Source organism: Engystomops pustulosus, chromosome 7 (genome assembly GCF_040894005.1).
Source record: "Engystomops pustulosus chromosome 7, aEngPut4.maternal, whole genome shotgun sequence".
NCBI lineage: Eukaryota > Metazoa > Chordata > Amphibia > Anura > Leptodactylidae > Engystomops > Engystomops pustulosus.
The window spans coordinates 101541187-101567439 of NC_092417.1; the positions used below are offsets into that span (position 1 = coordinate 101541187).

Genomic DNA, 26253 nt, shown 5'->3' on the forward strand with positions numbered 1-26253 from the left:
CAGCTTAATTGGCGCCAGAGATCAGGAGCTCTGAGTTCACGCTGCCATCTTAGACGCTGGCTAGCCACGCCCCTCTTTAGTGCATTTTTGATATATAACATCACTGAGAAGTAAAATTTTTTACTCAGAAAACAAGCCCTCACAAAGCTCCGTAGGAAAAAACGCTGCCACATGAAGGGGTTAATTCGCCTCCTATTATCTTCTATTGTATCTATTTCTTAGACTTTTGGCTAGATTAGAAGAGAGGGGAGTAGAGAGATAAGGTGTATTTAAGGTCCCTTTTTGTAGCCCTACTATTGGGCAATTTGGCCGGCGCCACACGTAGCGCTTTGTCTGCGCTTGCAAACGCAGACAAAGTCGCGCCCACCGGGGTGGGCCTCGGCCCGATCGCATCGGTGATTCTATGCGTTCGGGAACGAGCCGCCGTTGTTTCGTGTTAAATTAACGCAAAATACCGGCGTCTCGTTCCCAATCGCAGGCGTTTCCATAGAAACGCCGATGCGATCGGGCCGAGGCCCGTCCCGGTGGGCGTGACTTTGTCTGCGTTTGCGTTTGCAAGCGCAGACAAAGCGCTAAGTGTAGCGCCGGCCTTTATTGGGAACCAACATTAACCTCTTGCCACTCAGTGACGGATATAACTGCCAGCTGCACCCCAGAAGCTGAAGGACATAGATAAGCGCGGCATTTGTCAGCACATCTCTCTGTCAGCACCATAGAGATGAGCGGAGCAGCCAGTACATGTATGACTGGCCGCATCGGTCATCTTGGGTGCGATGGGGGTACATTGGATCCCATTCTCGTGATCTGTGGGGATTCCTTCACTAAGACCCACACTTATGAGGAAGTTAGACACTATCATGTGGATTGGGCCTAACTTGCTATGATCGGAGAACCCCTTTAAGGAGTTTTATTTAGCCGTAGAGCTCTGTAAAGTATAGTATTTGCATGTATGGTTTGCTTCATATATCCCTTTTAATGAAGTGAATGGCTCATGTGAAGTCATCTCACATTGATAAAAATGTTTTGTTTAGGTTATTGTAAAAGCAGCATGACGTCTCTTACACTTCCAGACACAGTAGGATGGTGGCAGCAATGTTATATTATCCACTTGCACTTAATAAGAATATCAAACACAACTGCATATACATTGAAATGCGTATACACTTATGTGGAAAGAATCTGGCATCTGATTGAAAACAAATGTATTTCTCAGTTCCAGATGTCAGACACAAGACACAGTCTAGTTCTATGAAGATCCTTTCATTCTGGAGGTATAATACATTGCTCTGCAGCCATGTTATTATATTACAGCTTCGGCACATACACTGCATATTTCTTACTTTAAATCTTTTACAATGAATCATAACAGCGAGGGAAATGATTTCATCCTTCTTTTAGGGAATGCAACTTTCACAAGCCATATTCTGCAAACTTTGTCCTAGCAGTTTATTTGCTATAACTTAGTAATTCATTCTAAAGGAACAAGCTAACCACTTCATATTATACAAACGGCAGTTTTTTTGTGTGAAAGTTTCAAACTTTTGTGCAAGGCTGTTTTTGAGCAAACTTGTTTAAATTTCTTCCGCACTTGCCTTGCACGCCACTTTTCTTACATATAAGGGCTTCTGTGGGAGACTTCAGAGGTACAAACCTCCTCCTCTCTTTTCATTTTTAGTGTACCCAAACTTAGTCGGTAAATCTCAGGCATTGCTACCTTGCCCCCCTCCTTTCTTACAATACAATATCCACCATGATAAACCAGGGGCACCTACACCCAGGTACCATGATCATCTTATATTTATTATCAATGGCTTCCTTGCTTCTAAGGCCGCGGTCACACGTACCGCCAAGCGTCCGTTCATAACACGACGCTAGCGCACAGGGGGAGGTCTTCGGCCCAAACGCACATGCGTTTCCAAAGAAACGCATGCGATCGGCTTAACAATCGCATGCGTTTCCCTGGAAACGCATGTGCGTTCGGCCCGAGGACCTCCCGCGTTATGACGGACGCTTAGCGGTACGTGTGACCGCGGCCTAAAACATAAAGTTATGTTACCAGAGCCCCTCTGTGCAGCAGCTTCACAGGATATGAGACTGTCTCCCCCTCCCCTCTGTTCCTTTAGCACCTCCCCCACCCTCTGTCTGATGTAATCTCACTGTAGCAGAGGAGATTTCAGCACACAGTGGGAGGAGGATTGCTCCATGCAGACTGTAACAACCTGTGTATCTGCAACACGGAGGGGCTCTGGGTAAGTGTATGGCTGAAAATCTGACAGTTGCATCTTAATAGCTACTGGACATCCAAGATTCTACTTCTATAGCAGATCCATGACAGATCTTGTATTGATTGTATTGTGTATTATCTCCCATTGTTCACCCTCACAACCTTGCTGACTTGCCTTAACAGTCTTATATCATTGATTTTCGGAAAGTTCGGGTCCACACATCTCAAAACGGAGGTTGCTCGTTACTTATCACATCAATTACTATGGAAACATATATGCGATCAGGCCAAGCACTGCCCAATAGGGGTTGTCTTGCGTTTCTAATGCAAGGCAAACGACACATGTGAACACAGCCTCAAAAATACCTACTCCCTTTTTAGAGAATGCCAACAACTTTAATAACAATTGTTAGGAAATAGGTAAGTTAGTTTTCCTAGATGGGACCTTGTAAGGCAGCCCCCTTACCACCAAAAATGACTTTCAGGAAGCCTAATTACATGATGTGGGATTAATGCCAAACCAGTATATCTATTCCAGATGGAACAGATTTAGACAGCACTGTTTCCACCTGGTTGCGTCTCTTCAGAACAGTCTTGGGAACTGGTTTAGTTGAGTGAGAGGCTTTTGACTAGGGTCAGGGAGTAAAAATAACAATTGTTAACATAATTAAAAGCAAGTTGACTGGCACAGTGTGACTGACTACACATTCTGAGATGCATTAGTGACATCTAGTACCTCATAGATGATGATCTAATTGTTAGGGTTCGGGGTCAGTGAACCCCCTGGCCATCGCGGACGATGACACTAGCCGACACCTGGGACCGGAATCTATGTGGCACCCGGGCTCCACCAGAGCCCGCCGCAAAGCAGGGTGGTCTTGCTGCGGCATGGTGCCACCAGGACGTTCCACAGGTGCCAATAGTCCGGGGTGGCAGCCAAAGTCGAGGTACAGGAACGGCAGGCAATCTTGTGCAGAAGTTCAAGGCAGGCGGCAGGGTCGCAGAGTCAGTGTCAGGTCTGGGGTTACAACAGGAGATCAGAATAGGAACACAGGGAATACTCTCAGGAAGCTTTCTCAATAGCATGAAGCTCAAAGATCCAGCAGGGGTTGATTGGAGCAGCCGGCTTATAAGGAAAACCCGGAAGTGGCCAGCCCCAATCAGCGGTGCGCTGGCCCTGTAAAACTTCGAGAGCCGGAGCGCGCACGCCCTAGGGAGCGGGTACGCATGCTCCGACCAGATGAGGATTAGGCAGGAGCGTGGAGAGGTAAGTGAGGAGGGACGCCACCACGGAGAGGGGAACGGGTGTGCCTGCAATCCAAGACATGGATCTCAGGGACACCCGTGACAGTACCCCCCTCCCATCCTTCGGCCTCTCCCTCTTCTTGGTCCCAAGAAATCTTAAGAGGAGAGTACAGTCCAGAATATTCTCCTCTGGCTCCCAGGATCTCTCTTCGTGCCTGAATCCCTTCCAGTCAACAAGGAAGAACCGCTTATGGTCTCTCATGGTCTTCAGGTCCAGTACCTCTTTAACCTCGTAGACATCCGTTGAATCAGCCTCTGGAGCAGGAGGAGGAGATTGCTGAGAGTAGTGGTTCAAGATGACAGGCTTCAGGAGGGAGACGTGGAAGGAATTCGGGATGCGCATCGTAGGAGGAAGGCGGAGCTTGTACGCTAGCGGATTGATGCGTTTAATGACTTTATAAAAAAGGCCAAGGAAGGGGGGACCAAGCTTGTAACTAGGAATCTTCAGCCGGACGTATCTGGAAGACAACCACACCCTGTCACCCGGAGAGAAGACAGGAGGAGTGTGACGCTTCTTATCAGCCTGGGTCTTGGTGCGGTCTGTGGCTCGGATCTGTTCCCAAATCGATTTGAGATCCTGTACCAGTTCCTCTACTGCAGGAACCTCCGAGGGAGTAGACAGAGGAAGATGAGGAATTCGACCGTAGACCACAAAGAAAGGAGCGGCTCCAGCAGACCAAGAATCCAGGGAGTTATAGGAGAACTCAGCCCATGGTAGCAGACAGGACCAGTCATCTTGATGGGCAAAGACGAAGTGGCGGAGGTAACAGCCCAAAATCTGATTCACCCTTTCTACATGGCCATTCGACTGAGGGTGATATGCAGAAGAAAAGTCCAGATTTACTTGCAGCTGGTTATACAATGAACACCAGAACTTTTGGAAAACCGGTCAATCACCACCCAGATGGTGGTATTGCCAGAGGAAGAAGGAAGATCTTTGACAAAGTCCATAGCCATGTGAGACCATGGGTGACTGGGTATCGGCAACAAGCCAGCCGGTTTCAGGCTAGAAGGCTAATTACGGGGACAGGAGGTGAAGGATCCAACGAAATCCTGGACGTCTTTGACCAGGTTAGGCCACCAGTAGTAGCGGAGTGCAGGTCGGACATATGTCTTTCCGGGAGGTAGCTGCCGGAGATCCATCGGAACGGCATATGCAGCCCTGGCTATGATAATTATTTTGTGTGGATTTTTCAATTGAATGGGGTTTTGTGAAACTCCAATCACAATCATTGCACTGACCTTTATTTGCAGAGTTTTGGTCTGCATTTTGCACGGTAATCCAGAAGTAATCTGCTGTGATCATAACATTCGGCTAGATGGGTTAGCACAGTGCTTGGATGCATAATCTGCAAGTTTTACATTTAATTTTCCATTTGTTTTCAATTTAATTAATGTATTTTTTCTGTATAATAAATTTCAGGAATTGATCAATGTCACAAAGTGACCAATAGGGAGCAGTTACATCATAGATGTGAAGTTACCATAAACATCCTATAAAACTATGCATTATACAGTTTCACTAGTATGTGATCTTGTGCTCAGATTCTACTCACAGCAATTTATTGTTTTCACGCTTTGAATTAGTGCCAACCTCCTGACAGTCCTTGTGCCTCTCATCTGATTGTTCTGTGTGGAGAGACAGAAGGGGGCACAGCTATGGGACAAGTATTGTCGTTGTGGAGCCTTTGATGTTCTGTGCCCTGAAAACTTGAAAACTCTCTTGCAAAAAAATACCATGTTTGTGCCAGGAGTTTGATGTGAGCGGCCATTGTCCTAACATAAATGCATAAATGAAAAACATGTAAGATTCTAAACTTTACAGTGTTGTCAAGGCTTTATTCTATAAACTGTTTAACACTGGATTGTCTCTCTGCTTAAGGCACTTCTACAGTGGATAGACATATATAATATATGCAACTAAATGTAACTAAAGACTGGCACAATACTTTTTTGGGCGTCATACAGATGACTCAGTAATTGTACCTATCATAAGTGTACAGCTGCCTTTCTTAATGGCAGTTAGAAAGTAGAGACAAGCTTTATAGCAGATCCATGACAGGTTTGTTTGACTGACCTGTTTATGAAAAAGGTTGAAAGGAATCTTTATGGCTGATATTTATGTATATTCCACATTCTGTTTCTTGACAGCTGGAACATTACTACACACTGTGCTTTTATTTGTGTTAGTGCACCAGTCCATACTCACTCAATTGTTGTGTACACAGGCCTGGCACAGACACAGATTGCACAAATATTTTACTATTTTTAATTGTAGGCTCATGGTTGCATTTAACTGGATCAATTCACACGTTGTGTTTCTTCGCTCGAGGAACGTGTCACTGTCTGAGTGGGACTCGCTGACGTTTTGTCCTATAGAAGTTGATGGGTTACTTAAAAAAATTGATGCTGCCTATAATAAACAGATGATTCTTGACTATGACATTCTTTACCCACAAAACATTGGGGTGGGGAGGGGAGGCAGTTATCAAACCTTTTAGACAAAAGTCTCATAAAAGCAACAGGCTCACATAAAGCCTTACCCTTACAAAAAATCCCAAAAACTTAACACACGCTTCCATACTTATGATAAATGTCCCTCCGGTGCTGGTTACCTATTGAATGCATTTTAACACTTTAGGCCAGCGCCACTCGTAGCGCTTTGTCTGTGCTTGCAAACGCCTAACGCAAAACACAGGCAGCTCGTTCCCGATCGCAGGCGTTTCCATAGAAACGCTGATGCGATCGGGCGGAGGCCCGCCCCGGTGGGCGCGACTTTGTCTGCATTTGTAAGCGCAGACAAAGCGCTACGTGTGGCGCCGGCCTAAGGAGAGGGGATTTGCCTAATTTCATTTATGTTAACATTTCTGTGGAATGTTCCATGGAATGTTAGCACAATATGTTAACAGTGTGTTAATGACATGTCAACAAAACAAGACAACAAATATGTCAACATTGCGTTTTAGAAACGCAAATGTTAACAGCAATGTAATTAGGCAAATCTCCTCTACTGTATTGCAATTTAAATAGCAATGTAAACGCCATGTGTGACCATGACACCCCCCTGGAGCGATTTGATTCCAAATCTAAATGTGAACATCCCATTTTCATGGCTGATTCTTGTGAAATTTGTGTACAGGTAGCCTGAGGGCACGTTCACACGTTGGGTTTTGACCTGCATTTTCATTGTGTTTGAAACATATATACAACAGCTGAGGAGAGGTGATTTGCCTAATTACATCACATTTCGTACATCACATTCGTACATCACATTTCGTAAACGCAATCTTCAAGCACATGTTAACAAAGTGTTAACACATTCATTCTGTTAACACATGCGTTAACATTACGTTTACAAACGTAAACGATAATGTAATTAGGCAAATTACCTCTCATCAAATTACCTCATAATTATGCGTTTCAAACCCAATGAAAACGCAACCAAAACGCAATGTGTGAACGCGCCCTCAGGCACTTCTTTATTGAAAGTGATAACTGGATAACTGGAAGTATGCATTATTGAGACTGAATACATTGTAGCACTCAAGCGGCACCGTACCGCTCCCGTAGGGTGCCGTGCGCCCATTGCTGCCTATGGGGGACATATATCAGCCGTATATATGTCGGCCGTATATACGTCCCCCATACGGCAGTGTGAATGTAGCCTTACTGCTGGTGATCAGTTATACGTAAAATACAGTATACATTAGAAAATTGCTATTATGAATTTTTAGAATATAGTGTCAGGGTACAGATGTAAGTCTAGTTATAATAAATGATACATATCGATATACAATGTCTGCAGGCGGCTGTTTTATTACCTGACATTCAGGGAGAGTTGGGGACATTATGGTGTCACCAGATATTGTTATCATGGTTAAACACCCTGCTCAGCACTTGTGTGTACTGATGCAGCAGGGGTGAAATAGATACAAAAGTAACGCTAGATGGCGCTGTTTGCAAAGTTTTTTTTTTAGGGGGGGGGGGGGGGATGAAATGATTAAAAAAGTGAAAAAACACAAAACAGCCTATCTGGAGCCAAGACCTGCACACAGCCAGTGACGCAAGGAGTTAGGGCTCAGGCAGCAGCTGGGAGCCAGGTATCCTGGTGCCACTAGCACATAGTGCATACCTGGGCACCCGGCTACGGAGCAGGCAGGGAGAGAAGGCACAGCAGGTGGCACAGAGGCATCCCTAATATCATGAGGAGAGAAGAGGGCAAGTAGCGGTGCCCCCTGTGGTGCTGGCAGCAGCCGGTGGTCATTCCACACTGTGTGATGAGAGCAGAGGGTGGGCAGAGTCTGTGTCCTGACTGCAGTGGGGACAGCAGGGCAGTGCCCCCTGCACCCCTCACCCTGCAGGGTTGGGACTGTTATGTGGGTGTTGCCACAGGCTTTATTTGGAAGGAAGTAGGGGAGAGTTTAGGTAGGAAATACTAAGGGTGGAGACTGGTCCTGTATAAAGGCAGTGAGTGAGACCTGTGGGGAGCCCCTGTGCTGCTGAGCTCATGCTGAAGAACTTGGGGGAGTGACCAGGGCAAGACTCCACTTCAGAAGTGAAGTTACACAACTGATCAGACCTCTCCAGGAGGAGGAGGAGGCGCTGTCCTGCTCTGGAGGTGTCTTACTATTGACCTGCCCCCTACTCAATGTGGACAAGTGCCACACAAGCTGCTCTGGGCATCAGCAACTGGATGGGGAGCCGTCCCTGAGTGACACATGGCCTGACAGGGGCCCACATCTTCCCGGTACCGATCCTCCACGTGGGACTGACTACACTTATACTATCCTCTGCCTGCAGTGTGCAAATGGAGCTACAGGTCCTGTGCGGAGTTTTATTCTGGGTCCTGCTGCCCCTTTCTCTATTAGCAGGTAATGCACATCTTCACGTGTGTAATGTACAGATTGCTTGTTATAGGAATAGTGTATGTGTATATATTTATTCTATGTATCCAAGATTTGTAGTGTATAGAAAATCATATAAGTCTACAATTTAATGTTTGTTGTGTACAATGTCTGTTTCCACATGATAGTACTGAGAATGGGGTAGTGTTACAATTGCCTGGCAGGTACTACCTGTAAATACAACTCCCGGCACAATCCTTGTGTAGTTGTCACTTTCCTATATGTCTAGTCTAGAAAAAGTCCTGATGTAGTAGTAGATTCCGCAGCTGTTGAGACAAGATAGATTCTAAGCACTGCAGTTACACATCGGTTGGCAACTGTTTTTGAATTAGCTGTAGTTCTTGCAGCACATGCCTGTATGTACCTTCTAATATGGCCTTGTAGAGCATGCTGAAAAGTGTAGTTCCCCAGCAGCCAGAGAGCCATCTTTAGACAGATTTTCTAGAAATGTGGACATGATGCTAAAATGACTCATAATCACTATTGAATCTTGTAAAATGTCTTGCTGCTCCTAACATTAATGCCATCCCTGGTGTGCCATGGACTGTAATGACCTGCTAGTAAACTTGCCACCATACACTGTAGTTGTTGTATTGTGCTACCAGAAATCAACCTTGTTATTAAAATCTGCCATTGTGACAAATAAAACACATGATCTAGTCGCCTATAGGCACAAGTACATCATGAAGCTGTAAGTGATTGTAGGGCTTATATTGTGTATATTTTCTGTCATTCTGTGGAGGTGCGCAGCCCTCATCTATAGGCTTGTGGGAAGTAAGATCGCTCCCTCACAACTATGGAATGTATGTCCCAGCTGATGCATCACTGTGCAGGCAAAGGCATGAATTGAACCAGTAATCCATAAAAAAACAATAATTGGCCTGGGGGTAATTGAACTGCTGGTGAAACTCACTTCATTATCATCTGAGGCATTGACATCATTATTGTCCCACACCTCAAGTTTAACTCTTTATCACCCTATGAATATGAATTCACACACAGAAGATTTGTTGTATAAACTCAAATTCATCCGAATGGGAATTGCTAAAATCCATGTGTTAGGCAAAGTTCACAACACCGCTAGTGGTGTCTGATAGTTTAGTCCACTACGGACTAGAATAATGGACACTTTGAACAGACTTGAAAAGGTGTACCGTCCGTAGCCCCTTTACACCCATTCTCCCTCCGTTCTGTATCTGTTATTTATAATTGCAAAAATAATGCTGCAACTAGCGTTATTTCTGAAGTTAAAAATTACAGAACACTTAGAGATGGACACCATGGTGTGAACGGGGGTTTATAATGCAAAAAAAGAGTAAAAGAAATTTATACAGATTTTCTTTGTGGGAATATCTGCAACACATCAGCGGCTTGTGAATTCACCTTTATATTACACGTGTTGTTGGGAATTAAAATGTAGCATGTAACCGATTAGTAACAAACATCTCAGCTGCTCTGGGGGAGATGAAAGTTGTTTTATGATTTCTGTGACAGTTAAAGGAAATCTACCACTGGACCCAGGTAGTTTTTAGGTAATCAGACTTACAAGGTGATGGTACAATCCTGAAACAGGATCTTCTCTTCAGTAACACTAAAAATAATAATAAGGTGACAAGCGCAGAGTAGTTCCTCTCCTGCCTGAGACCCGTTGATGAATAAGCGCCAGCAGAGCGGTGAAGCTTGGATGAAGCTCACAACTGAAGTTACATATTTTTAGAAATCCATTTTTCTCAGATTTTGTGGATTTTTATCTGTTTGAGGATCATACCGCCGGCATTTTAGGGTGCTGTCACACACTGCTTGCGCACCGAAAGTGCTGTGTTTCCAGGCACAGGGGGCCATGCTTCGGTCTGATGTAATTAGCGTTTCAATTGAAACGCATGCAATTGTTTACCAATAGCACACATTTTGCTGCAAGATTAAATGACTTCGGCTCAAGGCACACCCCCATTGCGCTAGTGCTGCGCTTGTAAATGCAGTGGTAGCACTGACCGTGACAGCACTCCAAGTGTGATTACCTAAAAACTACCTGGGGCCAGTGGTAGATTTCCTTTAAAGGGAACCTGTCACCAGCCGCACGGCTGTTAATCCCCCAAATGTACCCTATAGGGCAGTGGTGGCAAACCTATGGCACAGGTGCCAGAGGTGGCACTTAGAGCCATTTCTGTGGGCACTCAGGTCAGAGTTCACCAAAAAGGACCAAATCTTCCTGCAGTCCCAGGCAACTTAAGAGATGCTGCTCTCGATGCTATTTTAAAGCAACACTTCATTGGCTGTTTGGAACTGTGGGAAAAATAAGGAGGTGTGGACTGAACTGCAATATCTCTGTAGGTCATCCTGCTGGTCCCACCATTCGGAAGAACAGGTAGCAATAAATTACTGCTTAAAATGCCATGTTGGCATTTCACAATAATGAAGTGGATTTTGGTTGTAGTTTGGGCACTCTATCTCTAAAGGTTCTCCGTCACTGTTATAGGGTGTAATAATTGTTGTACATGTATGCCCTTATAATGATTCTGAGCCAGCCTCACACTGAAATATCGGGGGAGGGGGGGATTTATCATTAGTCCTATGTATCTTCTTGGCGTATAATTGTCTCAAAATTTTGCACAAACATAGTTTTTGCAGGTTTTTTTTAGCGAGAAAAAAAACTCAACTCAAGTCTCGCAATGGCGGAAAAAGACACCGAAGAGCGTGCAACACCACATTTATCACCTGAAAATTTTCAAAAGAACGCCAATTTTATTGGCAAAACTACACCACATAGGAGGTGGTGTATGTGGGTCCATTGCTACTTCAGGGGGGAGATTTATCTCAAACTTGCACAATTTTGAAGTTTTTGTTCAATTTTGAAGATTTTGCTCAATTTTATGTTTGAGGTATCTGAGAATTTCCTGTCCAAAAACATTGCAAGAAGGCAGAAATTGAGCAGATTTTAAACATACGTACCACTGGTGCAGTCTATTCGCATAGAGCGCACACACCTGAAGGCACATCAGAAGGCATGTAACACTGCACATACACAGGACTATAAATCCGACTGTTGGAAACCTGCCAGTCTAACACATAGACATCAGCGCAAAATCCTGCCTTATGATAAATCTCTCCCATCAACTTGTATCTATGGCCATAAAGCTATCAGTCGGGTGGGTAGAGCAGTCAAGTGCTCACCCACCCTTCAGGCCGCTGCTTTATGAAAACCCCTCCTACTGCTCTCCGTTGAACCGATACCTGCCCTGCCTCGTCTCCCGGTCTTCCTGCACTCTCATTTCAAATCTCGGACATCTAGCTTGTACACTTCGGCGCCGTGTAGCCGACTGTGCTTGCCGAGATTTTAACCGTGAGAGCAGGAGGACGGGGAGATGCGGGAGGCAGGGCAGGTTCCGGCTTAATGGAGAACAGTAGGTGGGGGTTTTCATGACACAGCACCTGGAGGGTGGGTGAGCACTACCCCGAACTCCACCTCCCTGACTGCTACCTGTCCATGAATATAAATTGATATTTCAGCATGGGAACGGCTCAGAATCCTTACCAGGACATACCTGGACAACAATTAATACACCCTATAGCTGTGATGTTGAACCTTTTAGAGCCTGAGTACCCAAACTTCAACCAAAAGAGACTTATTTATTGCAAAGTGCCAGCACAGCAATTTGAGCAGTAATTTATTTCTCCTTGTTCTTTTACAACTTTCAATCGTATCGGCCTCCTGAGAACACCAATGCATTTGAAAGGAGGATGGCAAATTTGTCCATCATTGCAAGAAGATTAAGATTCTTTGAGTCCTCTGTAAGAATATTATCATAAATACTCTTTGAGGTTCTGGGATGATGTAGCAAAGAAATTAACACCACAAATTTATGGTTTTATAATTTATACAAAATAAAAGTTACTTTGAGTACAATAGGTAATAATAAACAGACCTTTTCCATACAACTACAACAGACAATTACTAAATAAACTACAAACAATACACTTTGTATCTCAGCCTTTGTCCCTTGTAGATAGTTACATTTATACCTCTCCTTATTGGATCTTGTATGAAGCCAAAATGGTGCTCAGCAAGATGACCTACTATTGGATCTCTGGGTGATGGTCTTTCTGGTCTCCTCTTGATGGTATCCTTCTATCTTCCTCTCTGCTCCCTCTGCTCTCCTTCTCTCTCTGATGGTACTTTCCATATATCCATGCTAAGATGTTCCAGAAAGTACCATCAGGCTACTTGGCTAATTCCCATTGGTGCTTCATGTTTAGCTTCTAGCACTATCTCACCACTGGAGCCTTCATTGACTACAGGTACTACCAGCTATTGTTTCACTAAAGAACAGGCAACTGTTTATCCCCTTGAAGTTCTAATGAAGTTGAGCCAGATGAACTAGATGCAAATTACTGTAGCTGTTGTTCTAATCAAATTAAAGAGTAACTTATCTTTATCTAGAAGGCTCAAAGACTGAGATATTACAATGAATATAATAAATGATGATATGATGGAATCATAACCAATCACCATTTTAGGAAATCTTACACCTGTCTGTTGAACTCCGTTCTGGGGTGATGGCCTGGGTGCCCACAGAGAAGGCTCTGGGTGCTGTCTCTGGCACCCGTGCCATAGGTCCGCCTCCACTGAAATAGGACATATCTTCTGTTATATATCAATGTTTTATAGTATCTTTGCAATCAAGTAGATTGCCTACTTTGTGTTATCAGGGGTTGTGATCCCTTCATAGTGTTACATTCTCAGTAGCGAAGACAGTGCACCCCCCAACTGGTATCCCTAACTACTCATACATTTCTAATGGGTATAATAAAGGGACTGCATAATCTAGACTTGTACATAGAGTGATAAGGCTGTACGATCCAGCATTGTCATACAATTTGTACGAGTATGTTCTAAAACAGACCTGTTATCTTTAAAGGAAACCTACCATTTCAAATGGTCGGTGTAAGCTGTAAACACCGAGCACCAGCGGTATCGCGGTTTTAACACTTTTTTTTTTAAACTTTATAGCAGAAGTTGCTTCGGCGCTGCGTGCGTACGGTCGTGCGCGCGCCTACATAGGAAATGCCGCAGGCGTTGGTCGTGCGCAGCGCCGAAGCAGCTTCTGCTATAAAGTTTAAAAAGTGTTAAAACCGCGATGCCGCGGTTTATAACACTAACAAAAGTAAGTACCGGCACCAGCTCACCCTGAGCTGGTGCTCGGTGTTTACAGCTTACACCGAACATTTGAAATGGTAGGTTTCCTTTTAAGGGTCTACTCACATGAGTTAATTACGTTTTAATGCTAAATCACAGCAAGGTTTTATATTTGTTTTAGAAATAAACAGAATCTTCTGCAATGTCACTGTAATTGTAGCAATGATCTTAGATTATCCTGTCTTGTTTGTATGTTCAGAAATTATGATTGCAATTCAATTTTATGGGATGTAGAAATGCTGTGATGAATAGTTCTATATAACATGCCAACATATTTCCTACCCTAAGAATCCTAAATATGCCTTTCCCAGGACCTATGTGTACAGGGATAGCCCTCTCCACTTATAAATCTAAGCTTCTCTATGCAAGTACCCTCACTCACACTGCCTGCCATCACCTTCATATAAATACAGTTTCCCTGTGTTACAGGGTTGTCATACTTGTTCCTTTGTTTTGCAACATCAAAACCTGTGCCAGGGACAACTCACATTCTTACAGAGTGACAAGTAGCTCAGTCATGTCTTGTTATGTGGATGTGGGGTCATCAAGGATCTTACAGCCTTTGTAGATGTCATGCAGCAATGCAAATGATGTTTCAGCATAATAATTTGATTCCTGGTTAGAACACACATTGCATGCAGCTATAAGGTTTTATAAAACGACTACAGGACCTCTGTGTAGCACAAACAATATTGTAATATTTTTGTAAAACCCCTAAAATTCAAGCTTGAACTCTACCTCTCAGCACTTCCTGATGTCTTATTTTTCAAAAACCAGCTTTTTCTTAGCAGTCCAGGCATTATAAGATACATTTGTGGTAACTCCTGACATGGCACTAACTTCTCCTAAACTCTGACCGTACTGTTGGGTACGGCTCTCTGTATCACACAGGTGCTGACATAGTGGCCTGGAAGACTTTCTACCCTGCTAATATTTTCACGGTGCACCTGTCCCTTAACACAAGCTATTAGAGGGATTGATCTAAGTTTATAACTACACAACTTTGTTTGTGCTGAATTTTGCTAGCCAAAAACGATAAAGATCTTTGTCCTTAACATTTTGTTTACTCTATCCATACACCGTTTCGGCTTTTATACCCACCTCATGTTATCCCTAAATAAACATTGTGTGGTTTCCATTTAAAGATCACAGCGTTCACACATTACAGTACATAATACAAAAGGCTATTTCAACTTCAAGGGAACCTATCACCCCATCTTTCACAAATACAGCTAGTGGCAGGTTCCTATAGAGTCCTAATAACTATCTGACCCCCTTCTTTTAGCTAAAATTGTTTTCCTCAGATCCCCATAAAAAGTTATAAACTTTTCTGGTATCTAGGGATCTATAGAGGGGCATGGTCTAATGTCATGTGACCAGTGTGACATCCTCACGGTCCTTTTGCCTCTTAACATTAGAAAACTGTACCCCATGCATGTATCTGAACACATAAAAAAAATCACAGCAAGCCTACATGGACTTCTACTCTTCTCCATGCAGGCTGCCATTATTTCATGTGATATGTGCTTGGTGTACAGTTTGCTAATGTTAGGCTAAAGGACCTGCGATGATGTAATTCTAGTCACATGAGATTACTACTGCATGCAGAGAAAGGAGCTGCTGGATTCAGCTGGAGGAGCCCACGCCCACCTCAATTCGCTGTAGACATCCTTGGATACTTGGTAAAATTTATAAAGTTAATTTTAAAGGAATCTGAGGGGAATACATTTTAGCAAAACAAAGTGGGTCAGTTAGTTACTAGGTCTCAATGGTAAAAAACAAAGTTTTTGTTTATTAATCTTGACTGTACTGCATTACATATCCTCCATTTTAGTATTTTGTAGCAATCAAATCATCCTAATATTATGTTGCTGATGCTCTGACCAGGGGGCCCTTTTTGTTTTTACCTGCAATGTGTGTTTCGTTAACTTTTTTATGTACGGTATTTATTAATTGATGTATAAATAAAGGTTCTGCAATTATTTTTTATTAAAGGACCTCTACCACCAGGATAAAAGACTGTATGCAAATGAGCCTGGAGACCCTCAGGCTCAGGTCCATGCAGTCCTTCACCCTGGTGGTAGATGCCCTTTAACATGTAATCTAACAGCCTGTGAAGCTGCAGCACTGAGGGGCTCTGGGAACCTCCCCAGTAGCCCTACAACCTCATGAACATAAATTTAAGTTGATATAAGGATGTATTATTTATCTTATCACTTTTTTATCATAGTATAACAGGTTATAAAATTTCACATAAATATTCAGTTATTGAGTAGAGAAAAAGTTGCATACACGTTATTTGTCCCTGCATGACACCATGCTACTGTCAGGACATGGTAGGAGTTGTAGTTTAAGAACGCCTTGAGGGTACTAGATGGTGACAATATTTTATAGGGATAATATGTTAGATTAGCTCCAGTAGTAAAGGTCTGATAAAATATCACAGGAAAAGTGTTGTCTAACATGACCTCTCAAGAGCAGCTTCCCTGTCATTCCACTTGTTCAAGTCTCCTGTGTGCAGTAACATGCCACATTACCTCTGCAGCATTCCAGATGGCGGCTGAGGTTATCACCAAATTGAAGTGTTGATGTGACTGAGGGTGGTTTTCAATAAGGGCTTGATGCCTTGTTTGGCAAGGGGTCAGCTGGCCAGTGCCAGCCATACAAGTGTTGGTGGCAGGATGCCACTTGCAGGAATTCCCAGATGTACAGTGAAGATGAGGGCCACTTGAGGCCAATATATTGTATGATATCCAAGGACCTAGCACCTTGTTAGAAGAGGGCAGCAGAATTTGTGAAGTGACAGTGACCAACCATACAGTAATGAAAACTTCATCAGTTATTATATTACATTACATACAGTCTAAAGCAGGAGTGCACAACCTTTTCCATTTCGAGAGCCACATTGTCATACCACTACCCTTAGCTAAAATCCTAGATGCTCCAAAAACCACAGTACAGCTCAAATTCCCCCCAGAAACCACTAGTTCATAATCCTTATTGTACAAATACTGTAGCACAGACCCTAGAGCAGACTACAATACAGCGCACAAACAAGATGATAATAATGCTGGAAATTGTCTGAACCCATGCAGCAGGTAATAATTGTGAATAACTGGCTGCAAGCAGGGGTTCTGGTATACCCTAGTACTGTGCCCTGCCTGCTCCCAGACAGTTATTTATACTTATTATCTGTAGCACAGGGATGATTTTAGCCTTTTTGATGCCTGAGGCGAAAAGAATATAACTACTATAATACTGGCCCATTTGTACAGGAATATAATACCTATACTACTGCCCCCTATGTACAAGAATATAACTACTATAATACTGCCCCCCTATGTACAAGAATATAACTACTATAATACTGGCCCCTATGTACAGGAATATAATACCTATGCTACTGCCCCCTATGTACAGGAATGTAACTACTATAATACTGCCCCCTATGTACAGGAATGTAACTACTATAATACTGCCCCTATGTACAAGAATATAACTACTATAATACTGCCCCCTATGTACAGGAATATAACTACTATAATACTGCCCCCTATGTACAAGAATATAACTACTATAATACTGCCCCCCTATGTACAAGAATATAACTACTATAATACTGGCCCCTATGTACAGGAATATAATACCTATGCTACTGCCCCCTATGTACAGGAATGTAACTACTATAATACTGCCCCCTATGTACAGGAATGTAACTACTATAATACTGCCCCTATGTACAAGAATATAACTACTATAATACTGCCCCCTATGTACAGGAATGTAACTACTGCTCCCTATGTACAGGAATATAACTACTATAATACTGCTCCCTATGTACAGGAATATAACTACTATAATACTGCTCCCTATGTACAGGAATATAACTACTATAATACTGCTCCCTATGTACAGGAATATAACTACTATAATACTGCTCCCTATGTACAGGAATATAACTACTATAATACTGCTCCCTATGTACAGGAATATAACTACTATAATACTGCCCCCTATGTACAAGAATATAACTACTATAATACTGCCCCCTATGTACAAGAATATAACTAATATAATACAGGCAGTCCCCGGGTTATATACAAGATGGGGTCTGTAGGTTTGTTCTTAAGTTGAAAATGTATGTAAGTTGGGACTGTATATCTTATCAGCCAGAACTTTTTTGGTCTCTGTGACAATTGTACAAGATTATAACTGCTATAATACTGCTCCCCTTTGCTTTCTTCTAACTCAGGTAGCCCTCCTTAATGTCTGTTACCCACTTTTTAACACCTTGGCTTGCCCCAGGTCTACCCCCCCCCCCCCAGCTAGTCTCGCCTTTAGCTAGTCCCCCTGTACATTAATACTGCCCCTATGTACAAAAATATAAGAACTATAATACTGCCCCCTATGTACAGGAATATAACTACAATAATACTGCCCCCTATGTACAGGAATATAACTACTATAATAATGTCCCCTATGTACAGGAATATAACCACTATAATACTATCCCACCCTCAGCTACCGTATATACTTGAGTATAAGCCGACCCCAGTATAAGCCTAGACCCCTAATTTTACCATGAAAACTGGGAAAATCTATTGACTTGAGTATAAGCCGAGGGTGGGAAATGCATTGGTCACAGACCCCCCCCCCCAGTATGTATACAGCACTGCCCCCAGTAGTATACACCCTTCCTAGCATTAAAAAAGAATAAACTCACCCTCCGGTGGCCCCGACGTGCAGCGCTGGTCCCCCAATGTCTGCGCGGGTCCTCTTCTGGCTTCCGCGCCCGTCTTCTTTCTTCTCTAACTTCGTGCTGGGCGCCGCCATTGTTCTCCCCCGGACGGCGCCTAGTATGACGCGCCACTGCTGACGTCATACTAGGCGCCGCCTGGGAGAAAAACATGGTGGTGCCCAGCACGAAGTTAGAGAAGACGGGCGCGGAAGCCAGAAGAGGACCCGCGCGGACATTGGGGGACCAGCGCTGCACATCGGGGCCACCGGAGGGTGAGTATATAACTTTATAATTTTTTTTATATTTTTAACTATATGTACTGACTCGTGTATAAGCCGAGGGGACGTTTTTCAGCACATTTTTTGTGCTGAAAAACTCGGCTTATACACGAGAATATACGGGGTAATCCCCCTCTAGGTTCTGTGGCAGCTGTCAAAATATTACACAAAATAACTTGATGCTGAGGGAGGGGGTGGGGCGCAAATTTTGCATTTGAGTATGGGGAAACTAATGAACCTGGGGAAGGGGGGGGGGTCCCCACTAAATTTGCTCTAGTCACTCATATTTATAGTTGCCCTGGTAAACTTACTTATTTGTATATAAACCCCTTTGTAGCTGTATTAATGAAAAGGAAGGTGTGCCTATTTTGGATGTAGACCAACTTGCTTATAAATAACCTGTCATGATACAGCAGCCTGCTGTGCATAATTGCAATCATGCAGGTGGCTTCTAAATTACAAGATTTTATTACTGATAATTTCAATAATTTTCCTGCTTTCTAGTAACAATGATATGCAAATATCCAACAATATAGAACAGGCCTATTCTTATCAATGGGCCGTAACTGTTTGCATATGTATGTACAGATCAAGCAGCATAATACTGGGTGCAGTTGCAAGCATTTGCGCTGCTGTACTTCACTTGCACTGACTATTTCCACCACCTACTTGCATCATATGTTTATATTTTACCACTTTTACATTTCTACTCCTTGTTGAAAACTAGACATAGTTTTCAGGGTCCATAGTGGAAGACGCTGGGACCTACATTGTGTACATTTCAGGATGCAGGTGCCTGAAATCTACATTCTCTTCCCTGCGAAATAAGAGGAAATGATACTGCTTGAGAAATAATTTTTTTTTTTTACCAGATTGTGGGAAGATAGAATTCCTTCAGTAAAACACCCCACAAGATGAAGTCTGAGTCAGACAAAGTGAGTCAGAGGGCGCCTGCAGAGAGGAAACCAGTCACTTCAGTCTCTCCTTGCAGAAACCATCAAAACTGGGACAAGTCTTGCTCTTAACTCTTGCTCAGGACTGAGCATTGAATACAAGTTCTATTGTTAAACTCTATCTCCTGTTATATACTGTTTTATATACTCTTACCTGTGTAGCAAACCAGTTATTCATCATCATAAAAATTTGTCTCCATCTGGGCAAAAACAACACCTAACCCTTCCATATAAAGATTTTTTCGGATGTGATTTACTTTGTTTATGGAAAAAAAATTGCCAGTAAAACAAGCCTCCCAACTTTTAGGATACTAGAAAAGGAACATAAGTTGTGGCACCACAGAATGTCTTCATGTCATTAATCACACTCTTTGACCTTCTCCAAAAACCCACTGTAGGAGATTTATCATTGGTTTTGCTGGGCTTTTTTGTTATAAAAAAACTGCATAGAGGATTTTTGTGACTTTGCTCAAAAGGGGCACAGGACTATTCCCGCCACTGCACTATACTGTCATAAACCTAGAGCTACTGCTAGTGCAACGCTGTGCAAAGACAAATTCATGACTTGCGCCTTTTTTAAAAATGCTAAAAAGTTGCCAATTCCCTCCAGCCCCCTGCTGGTGTATGTGCTGCAACTTTTGATGCATTCTGCGTCTTTTTAAAAGAAAAATACCAGAGAAACTTATAGCATAAGAACATTTAAAGGGCCTAAGCCACTTTAATGAATATGATGGAGATCCAAAGATGGACATAGAACTGTCCCAAAGAGCCGCCTAATGATAAACCTCCCCCACTGTGCCCATCCTGTAAGCCACAACTTATAATGCCTCCTTTCTTCAGCCCCCTATTATAATTTCCCTTTTTTTCTGTACCCCCCCTCACTTACAATGACTCCTTTCTAAATAACGCCCCCAACTTATGCCACCTTTACTTTACACCACTATTGATAATATACCCTCCCCTGAGGAGCAGTCCATCTAGGAATAAGTCCTCCAAAAATACTTTGAGCACTGATCAGGTTTCTTTTATGCACTGTACTGTTAAGCTCCATTTAATGTCAAGGCAGAAAAACCTCATAAGATGGATCCTTCTTACCACCCTTCTGGGCCAAGAATAGAAGATGAAAATTGGAGTCAGTTCACACTGTGCATCTTCTGACAAGAACCTGCCAAATCTTTCACTGGCTAACCATTCTCCTCTGTTTTCTGGCTTCTCTTGCCGTAGGGTTTAGGTGAAATCTGAATAGACAATGGTGCATTATCTACAATCCTGCAAAAAATTAAATTGTATAATCCATTTTTATTGGCTGTGAGCTAGCCATACAAACTGCCTCCAACTCATGGCCGCCATTGACTTCTATTATGCTATGTCATCCTATTATACCTGTTGGCATCAAACACCGTGAACCCTGTTGCACACAGATGTGCAGCCCTTGTATACATGCCATATAGTGGCACTATCCCACCGGCTGCACACAGAGCAGAGGACGGGAGTCCATGCATTATATAGAAATAGGGATGTTGCCTCTGCAGGCTGAACAGCCGTGTGGCCATCAGCTCAGAGAAGACATAAAATTGGCAATATAGGTCATATGGTGTACTATTAGATTCTACAAAGTTTGTTAAAAAAATATGTGTTAAGTGCTAAGCTCCCAAGTAAAGCCTACTGCACTCCTGTTGCTGGCATGGTTTGTCCAATTTTTTTTTTTCCCCCGGCATTTTGTTTCTACTTTGGTCTATTTAGTCCTTGTATCTTTAGTCTTTGTATCTAAGCAAGGTTATATTGACCTGTATTGTAATAATGAGAGTATTTTTAAAACTTAAAGGGGTATTCCGGGAATATGAACGTCTGATACAAAAACCCTTAATGCTATAAATAAATGAATGCAACAAAACTCAATGTCATTAGTCACAAATTGGAGCTTAAATAGTTTGATTTTATGATTCACAAAATTTTATGGCCCCTCTAAACTAAAAATAAAAAAATCTTTAATTAAATTAAAGGGGTTTTCCAAGATTCGGAACATCACCTGAAAGGGTTGCCAAGGCTGAAAATGGAGCTACTTGCCTCTCCTGAGCTACTAACTTTTTAAGACTGTTATTTATTGATTTTGTTCATTTGGAACACAAACCTGAATTGGGCCTTACTTATACTGGCAAACTATAGCTTACGTTTTTTGTCTGGAGGTGTACTTTCATATTTTAGCTGTGTATAACGTTATCTCGCTGTGTTCTGGTGATGTCTTCGGTTAAATCTTGCACAATTATCAGATAAGGTTATTTCCTCACAACTTACTGTTCTGGTTTAACGTTTGCATAGAAGTATAATGTACTAGTTGGATCTGTTTATGGATGTGGTGACATTTGCCATACAGGATACAGTGGTTGTGTGCTGAGATATGCACTTGGTGTGGGGATGTGATCTAATTTTATTAAATTTTAAGAGCAATTCTACTAAACTCTCTAATATTAAACTGTTTTTTTTCTTGGCAAATCTAGAATTATTGTACAAGATGCCTGGCCTTGAGTAATGGGTAACAAACACGTTATTCTGATAATGACTACCCTGTATTATATTGAACAAATTGGAAAGCGATATGGGATATCAGTTGGATTAAGAAGGCCATATACATTAGATTACAGGTTCCAACCTATAAATCTTACGGCATTCTCTAACTGATGCTAGTTTACATAAGGATTTGACTGTTGCATTTCAGCATGCCTGACCCTTTAAGATAAGTTTGCATGTGTATGCGGCAACCAGGGGAGCTAGCTGACACCTGAACTTGTGTTAAATGTATGATCAGCTTTAAGGGCAAGCAGAAAACTTATCAAAGCCTGTAATGGGGGTTCAATAGAAGTAAGGAGGCTCTGATTGCATTTGGTTTACATAAAGGGCACATGTATTGTATGTTGTGCTTTTTTATTTATTTTTTTTAATTTTGTTATTTAATGACTTTGGCTTTCTATATATTTATTCATGGCTGTGATCTCCCATACAAGCTTAACTCTGTAAACATGAGTCCAATGAAGGCTGTTTCACAGGGCATGGAGGCTGTAGGCAGTATTTGCCAACCCTGCTGTTTGCAGAGTGCTTTGCTATGTGTAGGAGCCGTAAGGGTTTTTTAAAAAAAAATGTTTTTAATCTTCCTTGTCTTCTTGATTTTAAAATATGAGCTAACGGCCTTCCAATGCCACCTATAGACAGTTTCTTATAATAACTTCTACTTTTAAAACATTTCTGCTAAAATGTTTTTGCTACTTTTACTCTAAAATCTCTCAATATGGGCAAACTTCTCTATTATTGAAAAACTAAATAGATAAATATTTTGTTTTTCAATAATAGGTTTACTTGTATTCTATATTGGCTCATAAAATAAGGCTGATCCCTTTCCTTATCTGTTGGAATTCTTATCGCAAAGAAACGTCAGGCATCTTGTATGCTGATTCTGTAAGAAATGTGTTGGAGAGGAATGAGTTCCTGGAGAACTGGATTACCTGGATTCCAGTTTATGTATGCATTAGGATCCAGGGTTGTATACTGTAGGTCATTGCTGTATACATTAGCTTGGAGCTGACGCATAGTAGTATTGCATATAATTAACTTATTCATGTACTTGTCACGTATGCATCAAATCTGATATTCTTGACACTTATGGTGAAGCCAAAACTGTTCACAATAGCACAATTTATATGTATTCCTTAATTCATGGCATCTGGCAACTTCATCCTGATGATGTATTGCCAAACACTTGCTTCTGTTGTAGACCTACAGACAAGTCTGGACATCCACGTTTATTCCTGCACAGCACACCTTAAAGGGTTTGTTCAGGATTAGAAAAATGATTGTTTCTATTAAAAAAAGTCATACCTATCCATGGGTTGTCTGCTATTGCATCTTGGTTTTATTGCAGTGCTTAGAGCTTATCTGCACTACTTGACATACAAGTGGGTTACCGTTTTTTTTTTTTGTTGTTTTTTTTTTTAGCAGAAATCAAAATGTTTAAACTAATATACGGTACCTTTTAAGGACGTGTAGAGATGCCAAAAAAGAATACAAATGGGTGAAAAGGCAAACTATACTCTCCTTATTGAAATAGATACCTGAAAATATTTTTACTTGAATAGGGCTTTCCTGGATGGGTTTCTTTGAACTACCAAGTGCATCATTGTACATTGTACAATACTCTGCCAGGTATTTCAGATTAGCCCTGTTCACTGTACAGTACTCTGCCTGGTATTGCAGCTGTTACTGTACATCAGAGTTGCACAACCCATGACTGCATTGGTAGCTGCTTCCCACAGAGGCCTGGCAGGAGGTGCAGGAGGCCGGGCAGTGGTGAGTACATAGGACAAGAGCTCGCTGCTTCCCGTATCTCCTGCACTGCGATAGCATCAGGTGCTGACTGCATTTGCCGGCGTCAGGATCCAGAGCAGTGCAGCAGTAAATAAAATAACTAAAAGTTCAGTTGGCTTATGACCACCAATACCTGGATTGCTTGCTGATCGTCCTTTTGGATCGCTAAGCTATTTGCAACAAAATAAAGAAATGATCCATCTTTACCTAGGTATGAGATAAGATGCTTTAGTCCAGCTTTATTCGATATCCACAAAGCATTTCACATCAAAAACATCAGCATGAAAACTGATGTGTTTCGAGCACTAGTCTGTGCTCTTAATCCCACATCATGTCATTAGACTTCTTGTAGGTCATACTTGATGTTAAGGGGGCTGCCTTTCAAGGTAGCAAAAGGAGGCATTGTTTTCCATTTAACACCTTGGAAAACTTATTTGCATTCTTCCCAGAATTCCCTAGTGGAGCATCTATGGCTTTAAGTCTCCACATGCCTTTAAGGTGGCCTTAATTGGCAATGTCTCCTTAAGCAGAACACCTACTGTCTGACTCTTAAACATGGACATATATACTCACCGATCAGCTACTCACTTTGTCCGGTCGCTGCACTACCCTGGGATCGAACTCATACAGCCTGTGTCAGAAGCCAGGGCAGAGCAGCAGGAAGAGAAGAGGAGCCTGGAGAGGTAGATATTTGTTATTTTATTTTTTTTATCTGATCTTGAGCTCTCCAGTATTGGTGCCTGCTCTGGGGGGACGAGGGAGGGGCGTTGGGGCTTGAGTAGTGTCTGCCTTTGGGGAAAGTCTCCAGTATTCGTGCTTGCTTTTAGGGGAAGTGTCCAGTATTAGTACCGGTTCTGGGAGGGTGGGGGGTCTCCAGTATTAGTGTTTTGAAGTCTGTTCTGGGGTCTGTATTAGTTATTGTACAAATGTGTCAGTATGCAGTAATGGTTGCTGGGGGGACATTGGTGCCGCACCATGGTTTCTGGTGCATCTAGGGTGCTGGGTACTAGTGGGGCCCCTCGAAGTTGAGCGGTATGACAATGCAGTCCTCGTTTATTCTGTACACAAAGGAATATCTTGTACATCCGACATGCAATGGATCCAGCTACAATTGGATATCTAAAGGTAGAGGCTCCAAATACTTGCCTAGGAATCATCTTCAATACAGGGGTGTGCAAAGCTGAGGAATAATAGAGACAAATATGTTCTGTATTTTTCCTAGTTCTATAACATTTTTGTCTTGCCTCTTTGTGCAGTGTATCATAGTATCAAATATCTTTGTAAAAAAAAAATTCAGTTTTCTTGCCTTTTTTGGTATATTATTAACCTGTTTGACATCATTGGAATGCAGATGCTTGATCCTTCCACTGACTGTACTCCCACCACCTTAATCTCAGCTCTTTATCAAATTTGTACATTTAAAGGTATTTAAAGCTGGGAAGAAGACAGCAGGCATGGCATAAAAGCCTACTTTACATATTGATAATAAGATTTTTAATCTGCATAAAGGGCTTCTCTGGGAATAATGTTTTTTATTTTTTATATATATAATAAAAAATATATGCCGTATGTACTTGAGGATAAGCCAAACTGAGTATAAGCAGGGACCCCAAATTTTAACACAAAAAAACCTAATGACTCGGGTATAAGCAGAGGGTGGGAAATGCATTGGTCACATCCCCCTGCAGCATACAGCATATAATGTTCTATATCACATATACCGTAATCAGTATTTGAATGAAGTGCAGCTACAAAGAATCTATGCTTGCAATTGCTTAATCACACATGATACTCCTTTCCATTCATAAGACTTCATGGTAATCTGTCATCACTTCTCAGTAAATGATTTTGAAAAATATAAGAAATCTTCGGACTTATCTAGAGCATGCTGAAGGTTGCAGTTACTTTTCTGGCAAATTATTTCTGTGCCCCTTTTGTTGTCTTATGACAATCCAGTGGTAATGTTTTCTCCAAAACAAAATATTTCTTCCATCCAAAACAGATTATCACATCATTGGGCTCTTGGACACACAAATGTGTCTTCAGCAGCTGTGAGTATTTACACATAGTCTGGTGGATTATGAAAGGAAAACTCCTGATACGTGTATAGTACTATAGTGCTGTGTGCCACTCACTATTTACCTGAGATAAAACTGTCACGACAGGAAGCGGCAATGGATACACATCACAAAAAAGGGATAGGTACAGCTTTCATCTGTTTGCCATGGTGTACGGATCACCTGGCTTTATCATTGGCCTTGTAAATCCATCGGATATTTTCTGTTTTGAAAATATATGTAT

The 26253-nt window shown here is 42.1% G+C and overlaps 1 protein-coding gene across 2 annotated transcripts in view; it reads left to right on the top strand.

The window, feature by feature from the left end:
• The first annotated feature begins 7575 nt into the window (after positions 1–7575).
• PIEZO1 (piezo type mechanosensitive ion channel component 1 (Er blood group)) overlaps positions 7576–26253 on the top strand; it is a 135608-nt gene continuing 116930 nt past the window's right edge. For both annotated transcript variants that reach the window (XM_072117469.1, XM_072117470.1), the window contains exon 1: positions 7576–8400. In XM_072117469.1, coding sequence (XP_071973570.1) covers positions 8337–8400 — 64 coding nt within the window. In that variant the 5' untranslated portion in view covers positions 7576–8336. The remainder of the gene's footprint in view (positions 8401–26253) is intronic.